Raw genomic sequence first — 21,679 nt, forward strand, 5'->3', positions numbered from 1 at the left:
ACAGCATAGTCATGCTTGACTTCCTGATGAAGGCTTGATGCCGAAAATGCGTCAAAGTTTTTTTTTAAAGGTTTGCATGATCGTGCTGTGATAAGAAAGGCATTTTAATTGTTTGAAAAGAGTGCCTTGGATTTTTTCTTGTTTTTCCCTACCATTTTTTGAATCCAATCATTCCCATTGTTGGGCCCCAGAGGATGACAGTGTAATTACACTGTTTGGCCTATATGAAAATTGGCTTCAAAGCCCAGTGCACTTCTTGGGGGTCTGGTTTTTGGCTAGTTCTGCCCTGGTGTGCTGTGATTGGCTAGTACTGGTCTCCCTACCTAAAACCATAAACTGTTCTTTTCACAAAGCTAAAAAGAAACCAGGCTACCGGTTTCCCCCTGTTTCCAGTCTTTATGCTAAGCTAAGCTAAGTTTCGGTAAGACATGAAATGGAACACTGATAAAAATGAGATAAGAATAAAGGAGAGTTCCTGATTATAAATTAACATACATATTTCCTGAGAAGAAAGGAGGTGATCAGTTAGACTTCCTATTCCACACAGGTGATACTCACCAGTATACACCACTCCATTGAGCTCCACTGACATGCTAATGCTGCTTGTGCCGTTGGTGGTGAGATTCAGGGCAGAGTCCTGCCTGCCCTCTATAAGGAAAACAAACCACAAAGGAGAGCTTTGTTAACAAAACTGCACTTTTATTCAGGATAGGGACTACAAAATGTCTTTGAGACACGTCAACCTCTCCCTTAATAATCTACAAACCAAAAGAGCAACTCATGAACACAATACTTTCTCACAGCACAAACAATTCTGTGTGAATTTTCAGAAAACGTCCAGCATTTCTCTGAACTCACCTGTATTGTCAGTACTGAGAAACAGGCTGCGTGTTCAATCAGATAGACAACAACCAAGATACGCTTTGCTATAAGATCAAAGTGTCTACTCGCAGAAGGGAATCCCCTGCTCTCTCTCACTCTCTCTCTCTCTCTCTCTCTCTCACACACACACACACACACACACACACAGATGTAATATATGAAGCTGCTTCTATAAGCTAAGCAGGTCAACCTATAGGCCTGCTGTGGGTTACTTCCTCACTGTTGGGTGTTGTGGTTTGTGTTGAGATGACAAGAATGTCTCGAGATGTTGCCAGGAAGAGGTGGGTGAAATCCAGTTTGTGTAAATTTTGGGGTAAAATAATTAAAGAGAAATCCACAGTGATGCTCACAGCAGATGTGATTTGTTAATACTGATATGCATTTTTTCATTATGGCAGATTTCATCATCTTCTTCTTCTGCAAGACTGTACTTTGTGCCGATTGATTATGGAGTATGGATTTACACTACACACCAAAATTTTATTTTTATGTGAATGATATGCATATATTGATGTCTCTTGAACCAAATGACCCTGTTCTATTTACTGCAGCCTTTTACTCGGTTGGAAACAGGTGGCCAACTATTAATTTGCTGAAATTCAACAGAGATAAAAAATATGATTTATATTGTCAGACTAAGGAGGAGACCTACTTCCATCAAAGCAGTAGTCATAGGTCATAGATTTGAAAATTACGGTTGAATTTCAAATCAATCTGGTCACAAAATTAGCTTTCTTATGTCTGAAAAGCCACACTTTAGTTGGACCTTTTGAGTCTCAGATGCAAGGGGTTGGGTTTGTTTCACCAGAAAATTTTAGGCATCAAACACTTAAATTCCTGCATTCTAGTGAATTTAATGCAACAATATGAACCTTTTCTGCATCAATTAATGAATTAAATTATTATTATTTTTTGTTAAAATAAAAGTCGTGGTACTTTAATTCTTTTTTATTACATGTTCTCAGTACTGAGGAGGGCATGTCCCCTGCTTCTCTCTCAAAATCTTCATCCATGTTCAGATGTAAGAAAGCTGGTTAACACTTTTTTGTTTATTAAAAAATGGAAGGGATTATTTTGGGGGAGTTTTCCCTCATCTGCTGAGAGGATCTAAGGACATAGAGATGTTGTACGCTGTAAAGCCCTCTGAGGCAAATTGTGATTTGTGATATTGGGCTTTATAAATAAAATTGAAGTGAAACTGATTTGAACCCACAGGGAGTGCAGGCTTCTCGATCTGATGTAAAAATATCACTGGTTGTTTTGTTGACAATATATCAGAAACTCAACTGCGTATTCGGTACCTTGGTTATTGATGCGGATGTTCATGGGTAACTGAGCGGTCATGGCAAGCAGGTTGTGTTGCAGTGCTCTCTGCAACAGTCGTTGGTGCTCCTCGGCCGGCAGCGCCATCTTCTTCTCTGGTGGCTCGCCAGCTTCCAGTTTGTCCCTCAGCTGCTCCAGAGCTGCCACCTGAGCCGCCATCGCTGCTTGAGCTGCCGCTGCCTGCACGGCAGCCACCGAGTGACCTGCCAAGGCCCCTGCTGGCAGACGAGCCACACCGAGCCCCGGCAGCGGCTGGCCTCCCTCCTCTTCTGGCCGGAGAGAAAGGGAAACTTTACACAAATACAATGGAAAACGATGTTGTTCAGTCATGATGTAAATTATGTTCCTCTTGGACCACACTGATTGAAAAACAGCTTTGTGGTAGTAAATATATTGTTTTGAAATTCAAGGTTTTGTAACATCCTTCTGACTTCACAGAGGATCTATCTCCAGTTATAAGAAGGATTGATATATTTATTTGAAAATGTTGCAGGCAAGTTTTAACACAATATTTATAACAATTTCAAAAAATATAAAAAAAAGAATGCAAAATCAAAAGTCTGTCATTAAATGCTCTGATGACTCAAAACAACCTCTTTCTTATTTCCAAGTCTTCAAAGTACTCGATGCGATGTGAGCAAAAACCTCACCTTTCTTGATCTTCTGAACAGGGGTAAGCGAGGCCCCGTTGGTGCCCACCGTCAGGCCCACACTGGCCGAGGGGAGCTTCGGTGAGGAGAGCATGGTGGGAGTCCCGTTGGGCGAGTAGGTGAAGAGGGAGCTGCCAAAGCTCTGTCGTCGGCCCTCCCGCCGATTACTGTCGATGGCTGCCTGGAGCTCATTGGGGTTGCTCAAGGCCCTCTTATCACATTCGTATGGGTACAAGTACTTCATGTATCTGACAGGAAGACAATGTATTTTTATTTCATTAAAGGGCTGTTAACACAGGGATGTTCTGAGCTTTAACCCACTGCTGAAAATTTCAATAAGTTTCTTAAACTAAAATACAAAACTTAAACAAAACTGTTTTGTGTGGGCATCTTTAAACCTAAAGGGGTATTCTGGGTATTGCCGTTGTTGTACCCACATGGCTGAATGCACTTTTTGCGAGTCACTTTGGATAAAAGTATCAGCTAAATAAACATAATGCAATATCATCACGATTGTGCTTAAAGATGATAATTTAAAAAAAAAAATCCTATGTAACAAATTTTAAGCGGAATGAACACCAACCTGCAGGGAGGGTCTAATGACGACACTATGAGGATGCATTATGGAATGTGTAGGATCTATTGTTTTTGAGTTTCACCTAAACTGGGCACTTAAATTTAGGATGTCTTGGCCTCTGTTTTCAACAAGTTCACAAACATTATGGATGGACAATGCTAAACTGGTGTGGTTCCCCTTTTAAAACCTGGTTAGTGTCTCCAGAAGATCACTAGCTACAGTAAAACATGCTGGCTCTCGACCATACAAGTTACTGAGTGATGGAAGAATGAACTTAGTAATGGAACAAGATTTTGAAAATCCAGGTCTCATTCTCCTAAGATGGGATCTGCAGTGCAGCTAATTAGGAGTGAGAACATGCTGCAGTCCGAACCTACTACAGGAAGTGAGTTCAAACACAGGGGTTAATTGGTCAAACGAAATGGCTGTTGACATTTGATAGCCAGCAGCTCCACATGCTAGAAGTAGTAGTAGAAGTAGTAGTAGTAGTAGTAATGGCTGACTAACATGGAAACTCAAATCAGTTGTGTTATTTATCTCTACTCTAAACAACAACAGGAATCAAAACTGTCCATAAATTAACTTCTGGTTAGTTTTGTTCACAGGTTCTTGTGGCTTGTAACCTACAGTGTGAATAAATACAGTGTGAAATAAATATAAAAAAACTGTAGGTGTGATCACACTACTGTGTCTGTGTGTGTGTTTGTGTGTGTGTACTGACTGTGTGCGGAGGGTGAAGGCTGCACTGGTGATTGAGGTAGGCAGGTTGAGTCCCTTGGTGATCTCCCTCCACAGCTTCTTGTTGATGACCTCCACCAGGCCACCCTTCTCTGTCACCAGCCGGTAGAGCATGTACAGATCCAGGACCTGCTTGGCCATGATGGGAATACGATTCACTGGGGTTCCTGTAATAACACGCACACACACACACACACAAACACACACACACAGAGGAAAGGTCAACATAGAGATAAAAAAACGCTGTCATGGCAGGAGACTTCTTTTTATATTGACAGAAACATGCTTGCTGGGGTTTGACACATGTATGAAAAGAGCTTTAAGCTGATGATGATGATTGTGCTGTGATATAATTATTGTTCACTCACCACCTTGCTTCAGCTATCCTTTTGCCTCTTCAGACAATAAGGCTGGAGCATATTTTAATGTTTTTTTTTCTAACTTTGACAATACACACAGCTTCAATGCAAGTCCATCAAATTTGCATGAAAATAAACAAGCTTAGACTCTAATGAGGGCGAGATAATATAGGTAGGAGTAGTAATCAACTGCAGAAGTTTTGTGTTTTTTTCTGAGTTATTTTTTCCCCTTTTCACCTGTAGTGTCTCCCCTTAAACATAATGATCCCAAACACAATCGTGAAGCCTCAGTTGTCTGTATGACCTGCAGATGGCACTCTCACATTCTCAGTTGGGGCTGGGCAAATCTGCCCATCCCTGCTGGTTCTGACACTGTAAACATTTCACATTGGTTTTTCAGTTGTGAGCACATGTCAGATGTCTCTCATGTCAGTCACTGGCCCCGTGGATCTGAATAAAGCAGCAATAAATCAACTTGACAAATTAAATGCGTCTGAGACCGATGTGAAATGAGCCGTGGGGCATTTGCGCACCCATTACATGCAAATAGAATATTAGACAATAAGTTTCCTAAGTGTGATGATGAGTTGTTCGGATGAAGACAAACTGGATTTCTTTTGGCTCGGTTTGCAGTTTCGTGTGTTTGCACACTGTGTGTGTCATCCTGCACGGTGGCTGAGTCAGTGTGTGTGTGTGTGTGTTAGACTTGTGAGCAGGGCTGTGTGGATAAGCAGCAGGATGGGAAGGTAAACCAATCCACTCCCAGGTATTGATACGATGTGTCCCTTCTTGTTATAGCCTGGGAACGACAAGGGGCTGCGCAACCATAGAGCAATCATCTCGGAACTGAATAAAGACCCCACCCATGTGAGTGAAAGATGAGAAGACGCTGCTGTGTCATATGTCACAGAGTCAACTATTAAGAGTGCCTGTATGACACCGACTGGAGATAAAGCGACGAGTACAATATGGCAAGATAAGACTCTGAATGGACATAGGTGTACCTCAATGAGTTAGAGCAAATGTAGTGTTTAGTGTACAAACACACACACACACACACACACACACACACACACACACACACTGAAACATACCTCTTTTTTGCATGAAGCTGAAGAGGTCATCTAGAAACTCTTTTCTCTTTGGGTCTCTATCCAGTTCATACAGCTGTAGAGAGAAAGATGAAAGAGACAGATCAAGCAACAACTTATTATTGCATAGCCAAAACAAAAACAATTTGATATCCAGTTTAAGAATACCAAAGAAAAAAGAAAAAGACCTAGTTGTCTGCTGTCATAAAACTAATCTGAATACACTGTAATGCATCATATAGCAGACAGAAAATAAAACATTTGGATCACTTATCAGTGCTTCAACACACAATTAGGCTGGAGGATCTTTTAATTTTCTTTTCTGACTTAAGCCGCATTTACACTGCCTGTACAAGGTGGGAATATCACGACTTAATGCCATCTTGCAGTTCTGTACAGAAAGTCCTATAGTGGAAAGGGGGGACAGAATTGTCTTGCCTCTGAGCCGGAAATGGACAGAGCAACAGCGCCAAAATGAGGTCTGTCTAAAATGTGACATGATGATGGGTACAGAGGTATGACGTTTTGATTACATATTATGTTGGAAACAACACCACGGGAAATTTAAAAAGTAGGTGACAGCAATAAGCAGCTATTTGAAAGAAGACGAACAGTGGTCATAAATGTTCGCAAACTGGGAAAACAATGAGATTCGGGAGCTTCTTACTCACGAGATCAGCTGCCATATAACTGAGAAGGTATATTGTGATTGACATGTTAGGTCTGTTATTGTTTAGAAAGCACTGCCGACACATACAGTATATGTCAAAAGGCAGATGCAGTTGTGTTACATGTCCCGCCCATCATGCCTCTTCTGATTGCAGGATGCCATTACGTGGTGCATAATCACACACTGGAGCGTAATGATGCTGTCAGCGTTTGGTTCTGTGTAAAAATGCAGGAGCGGTATAAAGAAGGTAGGTAGTTGCGGCCCGATGGTGTAATCTCTGTGTAGTGGTGGCTTTTGGCTTTTAACATGTGCAAAGCAAGGAGCAGAATGTGTGTGCATCAAACAGCTGAAAGAAAACATGACATTTGCTTGTCTTGAAAAAAATGTTAAAAGTCTTGTCAATGCTCCTGCTGTGACTGTGAGCTTCTCATCACTTTTTAATGATGATATGAGAAACCAGTGAGTCCTCCTCGAATCATAAGAAGAGATGACAGCCAGAGAAAGTTAAAGTCTGGCTTGATGAGAACCTGATGTGGGCCCAGCTGCTGGCGGGGCCCCGAGCTCTGGAAAAGTTTGGTGAAAGTTAGCAGTAAAAGTGGGGCGCCGACTCGGGGGAGTACAGTGAGGCCATTGAAGCCTGTGGTTGTTTTTCCAGTATGCCAGTGTGACAGAGACATATCTTGTTGGAGGTCTCTCTGTGTATGTGACATTCACTTGATTCTCATAGGTGAGGAAGCAGCCGTACAGTTTCAGTATCGAGGGGTTCACAGTTACATCTACATATCACACTGTATCTATGTGAGGTCGTGGAATTTCATAATCTAGCATTGGAAAGGGCAGGTTGTGAAACACAGGCAGGGTATTGTTTTTAAACAGACAACAGCCCACAGCAAGCAGGCAAATGGCACATCGCATTGACGTCAAATTACGTGACTTACACACGTAATATTCACATAATAGAGCCGCAGCAATTCATCCATCAATGCTGAACTTTCAGTGGTCCAAGTCTCTTAGTATTGGGGGGTTTTGCAGCTTTATTTTGCCCCTTTGAAAAAAAACTGAAGGCTTTTGGTGTTTTGGATTGCTGGCAACTTTGAGATGTCACCCTCGTCTTTAGCAGAGAAGATGAGATGGACATTTTTTGATATTTTCTGGTTCTTTTGAGATCAAATGTGTACAAATAATGCACAAAAAACTGTTAATATTTGCAGCTTTGCATACAAAAACAAATCACAGTACTTTTTTGTTTATCAGAGCTGCCACTAATGACTATTTTCATTATCAGTTATTCTGTTTATTAACCAAACACACATCTGTATAATTATGCAGAATCTCTAGGCAACAGGACAAGGTTTTGGTATTGGTAGTCCATTTGTAGTAGGAGTAGTATTAACCAGTCATGTTTGAGCAGCAGTTAAACAGTTTCTGTGGAGAGGTGTAACACACTGGCCCAAATGCAGTCTCAGAGCCCATCAGCTCTCATCTTGTGATGATTTAGCTAAATTAGCTTTTTTTTTTTAATTGATCTGCATTCCAGTGGAGATATCTTCTTGAAGATAGAGATTAGTCTAAATGTGTGGCACAAGGAGGCACGAGGAGCAAGTCTTAGCCCAGATATCCACTTGCTACACTGGATCAGCCTGTAATATTGGCTGTTGCCCCCAGAGGTTATCACTGTCAGACCGATAGCGAATGGGTTCCAAGATCAGCTGATTATTTCCTCAATGTAATTGTTTAGTTCTTTTACAAAATGTTAAAAAAGCTGACGTGTTTAAAAAGCTTGTTTTAAAAAGCCCCCCCCCCAAAAAAACTGAAAACAAGATAATCTTTGAAAGAACCTACTTTCATCACTACGATCAACATCTACATTATCGTTATTTAGTACCTGAAAAGGACTATAACTTGCAAAGATTTATAGCACATAATTGATTGATTTGTAATGTATTTCAATTTGTAATTACAAACTTTTTCTCACTTGTTCATTTCAACTTCAAACTTTGTATTACTGTAAGTCTTGAAATTTGATATGTGCATAAATATGTCCAAATAAAACCTTGGCCATTTCTGCTTAAAATAGGACTAAAATCAAATATCAAAGTAGTTCCCTGCCAATCAGCCAACTGATTTATTTAACTTATTGTTGCATCTCCATGACTTTTCAGTTCTACCCTCCTGTCATATGTTTTGGCTGCATCACTGATTAAAAAACTCTATCAAGGAGTCCATTTGAAGGAACTGCTGCTCATTTTACATTTGACTGAAAGATTATTTCTGACTTAGTTGCTACTCTGCCCCCACATCAACAAGTGAAGGTAAATAAAACAACAAGCTGAACTTACTGATTCCTACTTTTGCTTTAAAGCACCGGGCCAGAGAAAATGAAAATGAAAGGCTCGTCCAGCTGAAGGCTGGTATCATTGGTGACAGCAGAGGCCCCTTACCATGACCAGGCTGCCCATTATTGTGGCATTCAGCCCTCATTAGTGACACCAAGCTGCCCATGAGATCTTATAATCTAGCGGGCAGGGGGAACAGAGGGGTGGGGACTGGAGAGGATAGAGGTGGGGGTGCGGGCTAATGTACAGGCCTGCTGGAGGCAAGGGAGAGTTTTAATTACAGGATGCATGCATTTCGTGAAGTGCTGCACCATAAATCTTGGAAATTGCCCCCCAACTCCCATCCCCCCATGTTCCTTTATTTGCTCTCTGCCCCCTTTCTTTCTCTCTCTATCTGTCCTGATCGCACAAACAAATATTTCCCTCGTGGCGTAGTGTGAGCACTGGCACATGGAAACAACAAGGCTAACGCTCAGATTCCAGGCTTCGCTCCAGATGTTGTATAAAAAAGGTTTCCACGTCACACTGATGAAGTATTAAATCTGGAGACTTTTTAAAGAAATCTTTGTCCATTTGAAAACATTTAGCAGTGTTATAGTGCTGAAATGTGTTGACTGGTTTCACTATTTCCCTGCCATCTGACAGAGCTGGCGACGACAGTAAAGTGTGAACAGTGTTAACACGCTCACAGTATCCCTCTCACTATCACATATCCAGTTTCAAGTCTCATTCAGCATTCGCTGTTAACACAAAGATGAACACGGTATCCTGCTTTGTATGGATGAACATTTGACTATATCATTATATTCTCATGGCTGTTGCCTTTTGTTTTTGTCTACCAGTGATTCATTAATTAATAATTTATGTGAAGTTTAGAAGGGTCATTTCACCCCAACATCAAAAATACATATTTTTACTCTTACCTGTAGTGCTTTTTATCAGTCTAGATTGTTTTGATGTGAGTTGCAGAGTGTTGGTGATATCGGCTGTAGAGACGTCTGTCTTCTCTCTAATGTAATGGAACTACATGGTGATCAAAGCGCCAAAAAACAGCAGACCTTGTTGTGAGCAGTTTTATGGAGGAACTATTTTCTTTCTTTCATACGATCACCGCACAGAAGGAAGTTTGCACCTACTCAAGGACAAGAGGCTCATGCAAGAGTGAGATGTAAAGATGAGGCTGAGCTGTAACATTAGCTGGCTCAGTGGTGCTAGGTGCGTTAGCAGTAAATGCACACTTCCTTCTGTGCTGTGATATGGTTGGGTGGTGCAGCAAAAAGTAAAAAAGTTCCCATATAAATCTGCTCACAAGGACTGTTTTCTGTTTTTTTCTCAAGTAACCAAGTCATGTGTTCTAGAGAGAGACATTGTTGTTGAGTTTTTTTAAATGTGTTCTTTTGCATCTAATTCCATTATAATGGAGAGAGGGCAGACAACTCTACAGCCGACATCTCTAAAACTCTGACATCAAAATAACTCTGACTGATAAATAGCACGAGAGGGAAAAGGAAATTTGTATTTTTGACTTTAGGGTGAGCTGTCCCTTTAAATAATCTTTATCAGTTCATAACTTAATTGCAGTTTCCCACATACTACAATCAAAGTGTTAAATGAAGCATATTCGGCCATCTAAATCTGTCTACATCTGTAACAACAACAGCTTGTAGCAAAGAAATTCTGACAACACTGCTAGAAGGTAAACATGTTAGCACCATGACAGACAGGTAGGGTGTGTGAAGTTAAATGCGGGGGGTAAACTGATGCTGCAACATGCTTCAGAGGCTCAAGTGTGGCTTGTAGTGGAACCAGTTTCTACTAACTATTGTTTCATTTAGAATGAGGTCAGTAGTTGGATTAATGCAATGTAAGAAAGTAAAACAACAGGTGGAAAACAACAGTTGTGTTTTGAAAAGAAAGAAAATTAAAGAAAAAAGCAAGATGAAGGGTTTGTCCAGTGGCTGCAAATATACACATCACTCTTCACACAGCACATTCACTGTAAACGTGTCAATCTGCAGCTCAGACAGAAACAGGTAATGGATCCGCAGCTTTATGGAGAGCCATACAGTAGCTGTTATGAGTCAGGGAGTGACATCATCAGAGTGGGACACCTGGCTGACTAAAGCTGACCAATCGGGATCCTGTCCGACCGGCAGGACCACTGCCACCCCTCATTATGTCTTTTCTGTGTGTGTTTTTATCCCCGATGATCTCTCTCCTCTGTGTTTTTACTTTCTGTCTTTTAACTCATCTACTATTTACTCAGTCTCATCATTTTTCCCTAAAAGTCGATTAATTTCCCCCTTGTTCTGTTTGTCTCTCTCAGCTCCATGCACAGTATATAACCCTTATGCACATTACAACTTCCATGCTGCCACCTACACCCACCTACACACACACACACACACACACACACACACACACACACACACACACACACACACACACACACAGCCTTTATCACACACACAGCCTTTATCATGCCGAGGTGGGTGTGGGTGTGCTTATATAGGTTTTCATGTCTGCAGTATGTGCACAGGGGCAGGGGCCCCTACAGGAATAAAGTGCTGCTATTCAGTTAAATGACAGAAATGAGATAAACGACTAGAAACTGGGCCAACTGGTAACGCTGGGAGCCAGTTAACACCCCTTTACCATAACCCCTGAAGAACGAAAAAGCCCATTAAAAAAGCAGAGCTGATGAGAAGTCTTTAAATATTCAGATCATTTAACAGGCTGCACGGTTTCAAAAAATTAACAAAACTCACAACTTTTTTCCACTCTCTCAAACCAGTAATGGAGCCATTATTACAGATTACACAGATCTTTTGTTGACGCAAACTAAATGGTGACAAACAAATGGTAACAGTGAGCCAAATGCTGTCTGATTAGCTGCTGAAGTGTCAAGACGTCAGACGTCACAGCCTCATTTGAACAAGTATTTAGTGTTTGACTGCTGTGTGATTCCAGCCCTGTCTGTGTATGTAGGTCAGTGACAGCCCATCTGCAGATAAATTATTACCACAGCAGAAAACAAAGTGGTTTTATACTACAAATAATGAGTAACCGAAGAGCAGCCTGTTGCAGCAGCTTTGCAGTCATTAAGTGGTGGTAGATGATACTGTAAAGGGGGGTGGAGGTGTATGTGTGTGTGAGGGGGGAGGGGTTCACTTCACGTTAATGCAAATGGCAGTTAGCTACCCAGCAGCACACAAGTGTCACATAGCACATAATAGAGGCTTTGCAACTGAAAACCAAAACTGAGAGGAGAGCAGGGTATCGTCTCAATGCTCCTTTACACCTGCCAATCACCTTGAGGTGCAGGCTGACACTCACAAACATGTACACGCAAACACACTGTCAAAGTTTACCAGCTTGACATCATGATCTGCAGCTGCATTTTAACTCTTTTCTTTGAAACAATTCCAATGCAGTCAGAAGTTTGACATGATGTGAAAGTTAACTCCATTTAGTTCAGGTCTATTTTTAGTTTTTAATACTGAAATGGGTGGATCTCTTTGGTTGTGTTTTTACAGGTAACTACAGAAAAGACTCAAGTTGATTCTTTGAATGTGATTATTATAGCACTTTTCAATTTTAAAATGACAAAACATTTTTTTAAAGGGTGCTTCATTATTGCAAAAATCAAATTCACAATTATTTGGTTAATAATCAGATCACAATTGTTTAACATGATTGTTGATTGACTTTGTCAAACTTTCTAGAAGAATTAATTCAAATATTAATTAACTGAAAATAGGCTCAAGGTGAACTAATATGCCACAGTCTGGCTGAGAAAGAGTTTGGGCTTTTAGGGAGGAGCGAAAGCATACAGGTGTACAAGAAGTGGGTGCCTTGGATTTTTAACACAAGACAAAACAAGAGCATAACTGCGAAACAGATTGCAATTTTATCCCAATTATCTTGTTTTAATAATTGTTGGAAGCCAAAATCATAACTAAAAAAAATGTATTTATCAGCCAGCCCTAGTTTTTCTTTTTGGTAAAGAGTGATAATCTTGGGGTGCATTTAGTCCTCCTTTTTGCACACACTTTTATTCATTGGAAGTCTGTATTTTTCCTGTGGTTGCACGCAGCAGAAACCAGGTTCACCCTGAGACTAAATCCCTTTAACCCACTGCCAGAGGACCAGTTTCACAACTTCATATTATTCCAAGTACTTGAGTTGTTTCTTCTCATGAAAGAGATTAGTATGAACTTGTTTTCTACATGTCGTGCTGCGTGATTTCAACTGAAAAAAGGCTAGTGTCTCATTTATATAGGGTGGCTGCGTGTTACACTTTTAAACACGACTGACAACATCAAATTCACCCTGCTACGATGATGAGAGGTGGACTCTCACAGAGCTGATCTGTAAACATAAAGAGAGCTGAAAAAAACCCACACACACACACACATTAAATACACAACACATTATATATGACAGTGGGGGAGGGGAATGTATGGTTAGCAGGGAGAGAAGGTCTCGACACAGCTCATGAACACATGATCAGCTATATTAAAACACAGCATTGTTCCAGGCCAAATGCTTGTTGTGAGTGTCATTAATGAACCAAAGCAGACAAAACCACCAGAACAGCTTCGCTTCAGTACTTTACCTTTGTCCCTAAGGTGACGGATGATGAGATTTTTTTGAAGAAGACTGAAAAATATCTGTGATTGATGTCTCGGAGGACAATGTTGTAGGTGAGACAAAGCGAACAGAGTGGATATCACATGACATCAGAGCTAAATTGAATCCCAGTTTTTAATAGTGCCTCATCAGCTTTACGTTTAGTTTGGCCTCAGTAAAAAACACAGTTTCTTCTGTGTATTCCAGTGAGTGGGGTCAGCCCATAATTCAATTTAACTGCAATGAAGGCAAAACTCGGACTGTTGAAGCTCTTATCTGATTACCTTCATCACAGTAAGGTCATAAACAGAACGGGCCGTTAACACAGCCGAACATTCTGCTGAATCTCTTCACTATTTAAGGCACAAAACACTTCAGTCACATTTCTTATTTTTGTTTATCAAAAGATGCAGGTCAAAGTCACGAGACACAGTTACATCCAATTTCTAAAACACACGACATGGTGTATTGTAGCGCAGGAGAGACATGGAGAGTGGCCATGTTGGTTTATGGTTTTTGGACAAACTTGCAGGTATTGCTGAGCATGACATGTCATGCTCATGACTTGAGAACTGAAATCCATCGGATCAAAATGATCAAATAAGAGTACTTTTGCAGACTGAAACAATTCTTTAGAAAAGGAAATACACACAGAGATGTAGAGTGAGTCTTCATTTCTTTCACCAGTGAACCCTGAAAGACCAAGCCGGCTTACTTCAGACATTTTAGCTCACTGATTTTCTCATCTATCCGTTCTGCTCGAAAACTAGATAAAAAAATAAATAATCTGAAGCCCATGTTGTTGTTTTGCTGCTGTTTACACGACACTCTCCAGAGGTCAACTGTAATCAGAGCTGTGATGTCTCCTCTCTTTGATCATATGTGGACTGAGTTTCGCTTTTTATTTGTGCCTTGTTTTTGTCAAGTCATGTTGGCCACTGCTGCTCATCATTAGATAAGGAGAGTTAAGACCCGACACACCAAACAGACATCAAAGAACTTGTGGTGATGAAGGCTAATTGTTGCTTCGCCTAACATTCCCTGTGTCTTGGCCAAAAAGTTGAACTTCAACACACTGCAAAAACTACAATCAATGGCCAGCTAGCAGGCATGTCCTGCTGCTGTGTGATAAAAAATAACTCCAACACAGCAGGCAACAGTAGTTTGTAGTTATCATCAGTTTCTCTTCTAGTGTGCTGAGGTAAAATGCCAATCAAAGTGATTTTATTCACTGACACACTACGCCATCTCTGATGCTGTTGACATGCCAAAAAAAAGCTGATGAGGGCTGACAAGGGCCCACAAGCACCTTGGTGTATAAGGGCCCTTCCAGCTTACAACTTTATAAAATACTGTTAAAAGTGGCTTTTCTTTGTGTATTTTGCATTTCATGTTTTGGCACCAGCACCTCAGAAGCAAACAGTGCGTTATGAGGTTACTGAGAGAAACAAGTTTATGAAGTAAATCAAGAGAAACAGCTTCTCTCTGGGAAAGACATTTGGCTTTCAGTGATTATACAGGGAGAATCGATTATTGACGATTATTAAGAAGATATTCATATCCACAGTGATAGAAAATTGACATAAATGTCATGCAGTCACAAGGGAAGCAAGCCAACAAACAAATTCGTGACATCATGCACACACACCCGTCTTTGATTAAAAGAACCACTTTTTCTTGAGGCAATCAGAAGCCAATCCAGCCCCCCCTCCCTTGAGCTGTCTGATTGCAGAGGCACTGAACGATGTTTTATTGACAGGCAGGATCAAACAGATCATAATCCTAACTGACCGCATGACCTCTTAAAATCACCTCCATCGACTGAGGATGAGGAGCCAAGTGCCTGTTGAGACAAACAACACTGCGGTGACGGGCTGTATCTAACGTCACCTTATCTGCTACAGTCACATTTACCCTGAAAATGAAATGAAGTGATAAGATACACAGGCAGTTTGCATAGCTGTTGAATAAAAACCACATATCTTAACGGGTCAGCTTTGGCAGAAAACGCAGGACGAGCTGCAAGGTTTTAACTCTATTCTGGTTTGTTTCGAGAGTTTCTCAGTTTGGTTTCCACCTGAGCTGGACTAAAACTTTAACTTTTAACCCTCATCCTACCAACGTATTCACCATATAATGAACTACTGTAAGAAATTTTATGTATTTCATCTCAAAACATTTTAAATAAGTAAATAATCTGAAATTATCCCCAAAAAGACTGATGTTATTTTGCAAAATGTTACAGTTAATTTGTATATTGTACAAAACGAAAATGTACACTTTAAAAAAAAAAAAACACAACAAGTTGTGGGTTTAATATCCCGTAAAATAAACACTAAAAGCTTGATTATCATCCTTTGATTCTGGTATCCATTTCTCATTATTTTAAATTAAACATGATTTTTATTATACTTACATGGTGAAACCATGCCTGCCATTTAGACCTGTAATATAAAATAATTGAAATAAACACATCATTCAAACTTCTTTGTCTTTCAATAAAATACACATTGAGACCTCGAGCTAAGTATAACCACCTGTCAAATAAAAGTTAATTAAACGTAATTCAAATGGAGATTTTTTTGATTTGTACATGATGTAAGATGAATGCTGTTCAAATAAAACTACGAACATCAAACACTACAGGCAGTTATAGCACACAATTTGGCTCACGCTATGCTGCTAAGGGCATACTGGCAAGTAACAGGAGGAGCAAACATTTGCTACCTGCCTGTCTGTGTTTTGGGGGCAAAGTCAACACCTTCTTGAGTGGATGTTCCAAGCGAACGTTGGGTGTCCACAGCCCCAGGTGGAGTTTTTCTTTGATTGATCAATTCAGTTTGATAATCATAAAACACTTTGTGAAATTAAGTAATGGGATTCTGATTTTGAACATCGTCAGAGCACATGGAAATCTGTGTCTGCTGCAATCTTTGCCTGTCTCTTTAAAAATAACTGAACTGAGTGAAAGAGTGCCGGTATCCACCTAGAGAGAAAACACTGTAACACTTTAATTTAGATCAATGACAAGCATTAACTCAATAAATAGTTCCACTTGTGAATGCATAGGTAGAAGTGGGTGCTTTTGACTGCATTCACCCAGTAACTCAATACAGTGGTTCATTTCTTTTAAAAAGCACTCCATAAAACAGAAACAAAACTAATATTAAGTTGTTGTGTATAAAGTAACTAGGGCCAAACAAGTGGATTATATCACATTAGTTCTGAGTCCTTTACACCAGCTTCCTGTCTCTCAGAAAATTGATTTTAAAAATACTGATGTTGGTTTATAAAGCACCCAAATACCAAATACATCTGTGACCTTCTGCTGCACTATGAACCGTCGAGACCTCTCAGGTCCTTTAGGACACATCTGTTTGTTTGTCCCTGGAGACAAGACTTAACAAGCAGCATTTAGTTTTTAAGCACCACATATTTGAAACAAACTACCAAAAAACTGCAGGTCCTTTGCAACTTTAAGTTCTTTTAACACAAGGTCGAGGACGTTTCTATTTGCCACTGCCTTTTATTAAATGAAATATTTATCTGTTTTTTTATTATATATTATCTGTCTCTTTAATTGTATTTTAATTGTATTTAAACGACTTTTGTAGTGTGTTTCTTTTGCACTTTGTCTCTATGCTTTGGAAGTTTTATGCAGAGCACTTTAAATTGCCCTGTTGTTAAAATTTTCTATATAAATAAACTTGCCTTATGTATGAACAAATTTATTGGCAAAGTCCTGAAAAACTGGAATGACAGAATAAAACACCAGTGAGATATGACAGAAAGTTTGTCTTTGGGGTCTGCGGGGCCCAGAGACTCTGGAAATTCAATGATGTGCTAGAAATTCAATAATCTTTGAGGACATGGTTTCTTTGTGGTGTGAGAAGTTGTAAGTCACTCTGCAGGGCTTTGCCAAAGGATTTTTATGCTCGGCTTCAGCCGGATATAATTGGATGTACAGTATTCCCCACTGACACAAGACAAAGGTGAAAACCAACTGACGAAGACAGGACATGAAACCAGAATGAGCACTATCCCACGCTAACATGCTGCACTCCATTCCTGCCTGCTTCTGTCAGCTGCCCTGGCTTGCAGATTTGGATAAGAATCAGAAATAGCAGCCAGCTTTCCCAGGGCCCTGGAGAGTCTGATGTATGTAGCTGTGAGCAATCTGTTGTAACCACACCGCTAATGAGTAGTATCACCATGATGGACGCCCAAACTGGGCAGGGCAGAGCTGAACAGACTGAGGGGAGGGGAAGTGGGTGTAACAACAATTTAAGATTATAAAACCAGCGTGTGGAAAGAGAGCAACTGAATAACTGATGCTGCTCTCAGAATTGTCTGGTTTATTTATTTCCCCCACAAATTTCTTTACATAACACATAAGTATGTAAATGAGCCTTCTTCCCAAAATGGCAGAAAACTATGACCTAGATAATCATCTAATATGCGTTTGCGTGAAAGCTGAAGGTATTTATTCAGCGCCAGCGCAGATGCAGTGATAATGTGTCTGAAAGCAGAAAGATAGAGACAGAGATTAAAAGGTAGCTGAAGGTTCAGGAGAAGGTCTGCCACAGTGATTGTCTCTTGTGAGGTAAAGTTCACATATGTGGCCTAAATCTGAATTTTTTGCCCTCATGAAATAAGTGCCTGATTCGTTTGAGTTGTGTGGACGACACAGAAATCCAATTTTTTCCCAATAATATCTAAGAAACTCTCATAATCCAGAAGCCACAATAGCCATGGTAACCTGAAAACAAAAGACTGTCCAGCATAATAATTAACCGTGTCCTTCTGTTGCCATTGGAAAAAACGCTTCTTCAGAACAGGGGGCAGTCCCCTCCTGAACATGACAAATTGTCATCCAATCTCCACAGAAAATCATTGAGCTTTAAGACCTATAGTGTGAACGCAGCCTAAGAGTGATTTAATGTGATTAAAAAGGGGCGCTGTGCTACCATGCTGCTCCTCAGTATGGAGCACCTTGCTGTGCAGAAGGGAAGACATGCTGTTTGTTGCCTGCACTGTCAATCAGAGTGATGGATGCGCAGGGCGATGAGATTAATGTTTGACAATGGTGGCTTTAAAAACATATCAGGCCCCATGGAGGGCAGATATCTGTACATGTGGCTCTTTAGAGACTGAGATGTTGTGGCCACGTGGCAAAACCCGGCCTAATCAATAAGTGAATGGGCTGCAGCTGACCTCACGCTGCCCCCCGGGTTTGTCCTCTACATGGATTTTTTAAATTCTGGACAATTGGAAGCACAAACCCTAAGAAAAGCAATTTATATATAACTTGACCGTACCCTGTGTAGTTCTTTTTTGTAAACAAAGTTATGTTTATCCCTTTGAAACCTGAGCAAATAGGCTTGATTTCTTCTACAAGCATGGCAAGAAGACAATAGCAACCTCCTAAAAAATGCAAGAAGTTAGTACAAGAAAATAACCTGATAATTAGCTTGAAAAATACAAATAAATAAATAAATAAACAAAACAGAAATGAAAAAATAATGAGGAAATGACCTAGAAAAATGATTAAAAAGTATTAACTAATTTCTTATTGCAGACAGGCAAATTAAGAGGACACTGCTGGGTGTCCAATATCCAACTTAAAACTAACTTCACGGTAGTGAGGCTGCTAATTGATGGCAGTGTTATGAACTTTTCAGAATTTGGGAACAAGAAATTGGAGCATACACACTTGCTATAGTACCGTCTGTGTGGCCACAAAAAATGGGCTGCAAACAGATGTCTCCTCAAAAACATGTGGATGCGTAAACTATGAACTGATCCCAAGACTCACTGTTTCGCACCGTAGTGCATTATGTGTGTGTTTTCTATAGGGCTAGGAGGTAAAATACATACACTTTCTTATTGAGGAGGTAGTTATCAAACATCAAGTAGTTGGAAGGGTTAAACCCCCCCAAAAAAACAGCGTACATACACAAAAAAGTTACGCCTGCACATTTGCTTCATGCCACACAAGGCTTTACTTTTATCCAGACGCACTTTCTTTCTCAGAAAAGAATTGGAGCGTTTAATATGCAGTTTTGCAAACATGGATGTAAAGTGTGTAGATGCTTGTATATGTTGTGTTTGTCCTTGTGCATGCGCAAGAGATACAGTATTAACAAAATGGGAACCCATAAATCAGGCACAATTTAATAACTTATCATAGTACCTTTAAATCTAAACTATCCCTCTCCTCTGTCGGAGAGGGAGATCTAGGCACTGGTTAGATAGAGCAAAGTTTACCAAAGTTCAATGACACATACTACACAAACTGTTATGGTACAAAGTTGGTAAAAAAGAATCATCAAAGTATCACTTTTAACAACTGTCCCATTTAACTGCAGGGCTGATATGGAGACAAAATGTGCAGCACACATAATTATCTTGACTCTTGACACATTTTGTGATGATGTTTACTTAACTTTACTACCACTTTTCTGTGTCTTTTTAAGATGATATTTCTTTTTTTCGCCAAAGACATCTTGAGTCGTCAAAGCGTGTAATCAATCAGATTAAGTATTGTCGATAAGCAAACATGCACATTCACACGGCCCTGAAATTTGGACACATCTATATGCAACCATTATCAATATTATTGTTTACGCCTGAGGCTTTCTTGCCAAGACATTTCAAAATATCTGCAGTGATAAAGATGTATTATCACTTTATACTGGACATCAAAAATCCCTATCCCTATTTTCTATCTGTAATGCGAACAGAGCCGTGCTCACACAACTGAGGAATCTCAGCTATTATCATACAGACAAGAATGAAACAGCGAGAGCGTTGTCACAGGGGTCAAATGTGAGTATGGATCAAAGCGCTTGTGGGGTCTTTTATGATACAGCGTCAGAGATGTGTACCCTGCTCTGCATAATGTTCGAGCAATTGAATGCAGAGACAGGCCTCAGACCTTGAGAACATGCAGCAAAATGTTTGACCTGTTTCTTCATTGATTCTTCCACGATTGAACGCTTTCAACGCACGCTACCTTTTCAAAAGCATCTGAAGGCGACTGCAAACATACACAGCTTTTGTTCAAATGAATGCCTTCCACTGGGCTGTAGTATGAAAAGATGCCTCTAAAGGGTTTGTTGACAACTGTGCCCTTTTGGCGCAGATCTATTTCTCAGCATACATGAAGACACAAGATTAGAGTTCCTTATGCGGGGACAAGAAGGGTTAAGAAAGAGACAAAGCAACAAATATTTCCTTTAGAAAGGAAGAAGAGAGATCAAAAATACGATTCACACACAACAGTGGCACAGACAATGGAGGATTTGTGTGAGGCTCAAAAAAAAAAAAAAAAATCATTTCCTCATTCTGTATGAACACACTGAAGTCAGGAGGGAGTTTGAGGGAGTAACCACACAAGTAATCAGCATAAAATGACAGCCAAAGAAAAAAATGGGATGAAGGCGCTAGCCTCAGCCTTTATGCAATCTTTGTTTACATTCCTGCTCCAACCCCCCTCTCCTTCTCCGTATTGAGTGTCTGCCAATTTCCAGAATCCCCATGGCTGTACAGTTTCTGACATCAGCTCGGCGCTGCACGTTGGACATGATTATAATGCTCTGCAGAGCTTCACAGTCAAAACGAGCATGTACTACACACTCTACTTGGCAGTGGTTCAAAGACTTTTGCCAACTGACTGATTTTTTTCCTGCTCCCTCAGTCACACCTACTCTTCCCCTCCTGTGCTGTTCCTCCAACACTCAACAGGAAGACTCACAGAGGTCTTCCCATGCTGCTGCAACCTTTGTTTTTGGCCTTTTGTTCTCCTGACACGAACAGGGCCCATTAACCTCTTGTTTTCTTTTTGTTAATCACAGATCGCTGCACGCAGAGTGCCCCAGTGCTGATTAATTTAACCCCTGCATACTCCTGTGAAAAAACAGAAAAAGGTTCCAGCTGATCATATAGGGGGTTGCTCTGGAGTTAATGTACTCTGAAATAATGAGGTAAATCTAGGTTAATGGATTACAGAAAACCATAAGAGAAGTGTATAAAATGTTGGTTGAGTAATTAACAAGTTGTGAAATGATGAATAATTCTTAAACATATTGGTGCTAGTTATTCGTTAACAAGAAATAAGCCAGTGGATCAAGGGATGAAGGACAACAAGCTGTCCATTAAATGGACAACAATTAACTGTGTGATTGTCTCACATGTCTACATGAGTTTTTGTAGAGAAACATTCATTAGGAATGTTGAGAAAGTTTATATCTTTTATTTAAGGCAGCTTCTCTGCAGATTTCAGTTTTGCCTTTCCACTTATTTTTTTTAACTGAACAAATCTATGGCTATTCGTATTAAAATGCAAAAACAACATGGTCTGACCCCGTCACACAACCTGAGCATAGACCAAAAGGCCTGTGTGAGACTATGGAGGAATAT

General features: G+C 40.2%; 1 protein-coding gene across 3 annotated transcripts in view; it reads right to left on the reverse strand.

The window, feature by feature from the left end:
- arid3a (AT-rich interaction domain 3A) overlaps positions 1-21,679 on the reverse strand; it is a 58,940-nt gene that overhangs the window by 8,761 nt on the left and 28,500 nt on the right. For 2 of the 3 annotated variants that reach the window (XM_042484150.2, XM_088077614.1), the window contains exons 4-8: positions 5,624-5,696; positions 4,154-4,337; positions 2,856-3,103; positions 2,184-2,474; positions 559-648 (exon numbers count right to left, since the gene is read on the reverse strand). In XM_042484150.2, coding sequence (XP_042340084.1) covers positions 559-648; positions 2,184-2,474; positions 2,856-3,103; positions 4,154-4,337; positions 5,624-5,696 — 886 coding nt within the window. The remainder of the gene's footprint in view (positions 1-558; positions 649-2,183; positions 2,475-2,855; positions 3,104-4,153; positions 4,338-5,623; positions 5,697-21,679) is intronic. The other variant, XM_042484152.2, reaches the window with a different exon arrangement.

Source organism: Plectropomus leopardus, chromosome 5, assembly GCF_026936395.1.
Source record: "Plectropomus leopardus strain MGB_pleo_1.0 chromosome 5, ASM2693639v1, whole genome shotgun sequence".
Lineage (NCBI taxonomy): Eukaryota > Metazoa > Chordata > Actinopteri > Perciformes > Serranidae > Plectropomus > Plectropomus leopardus.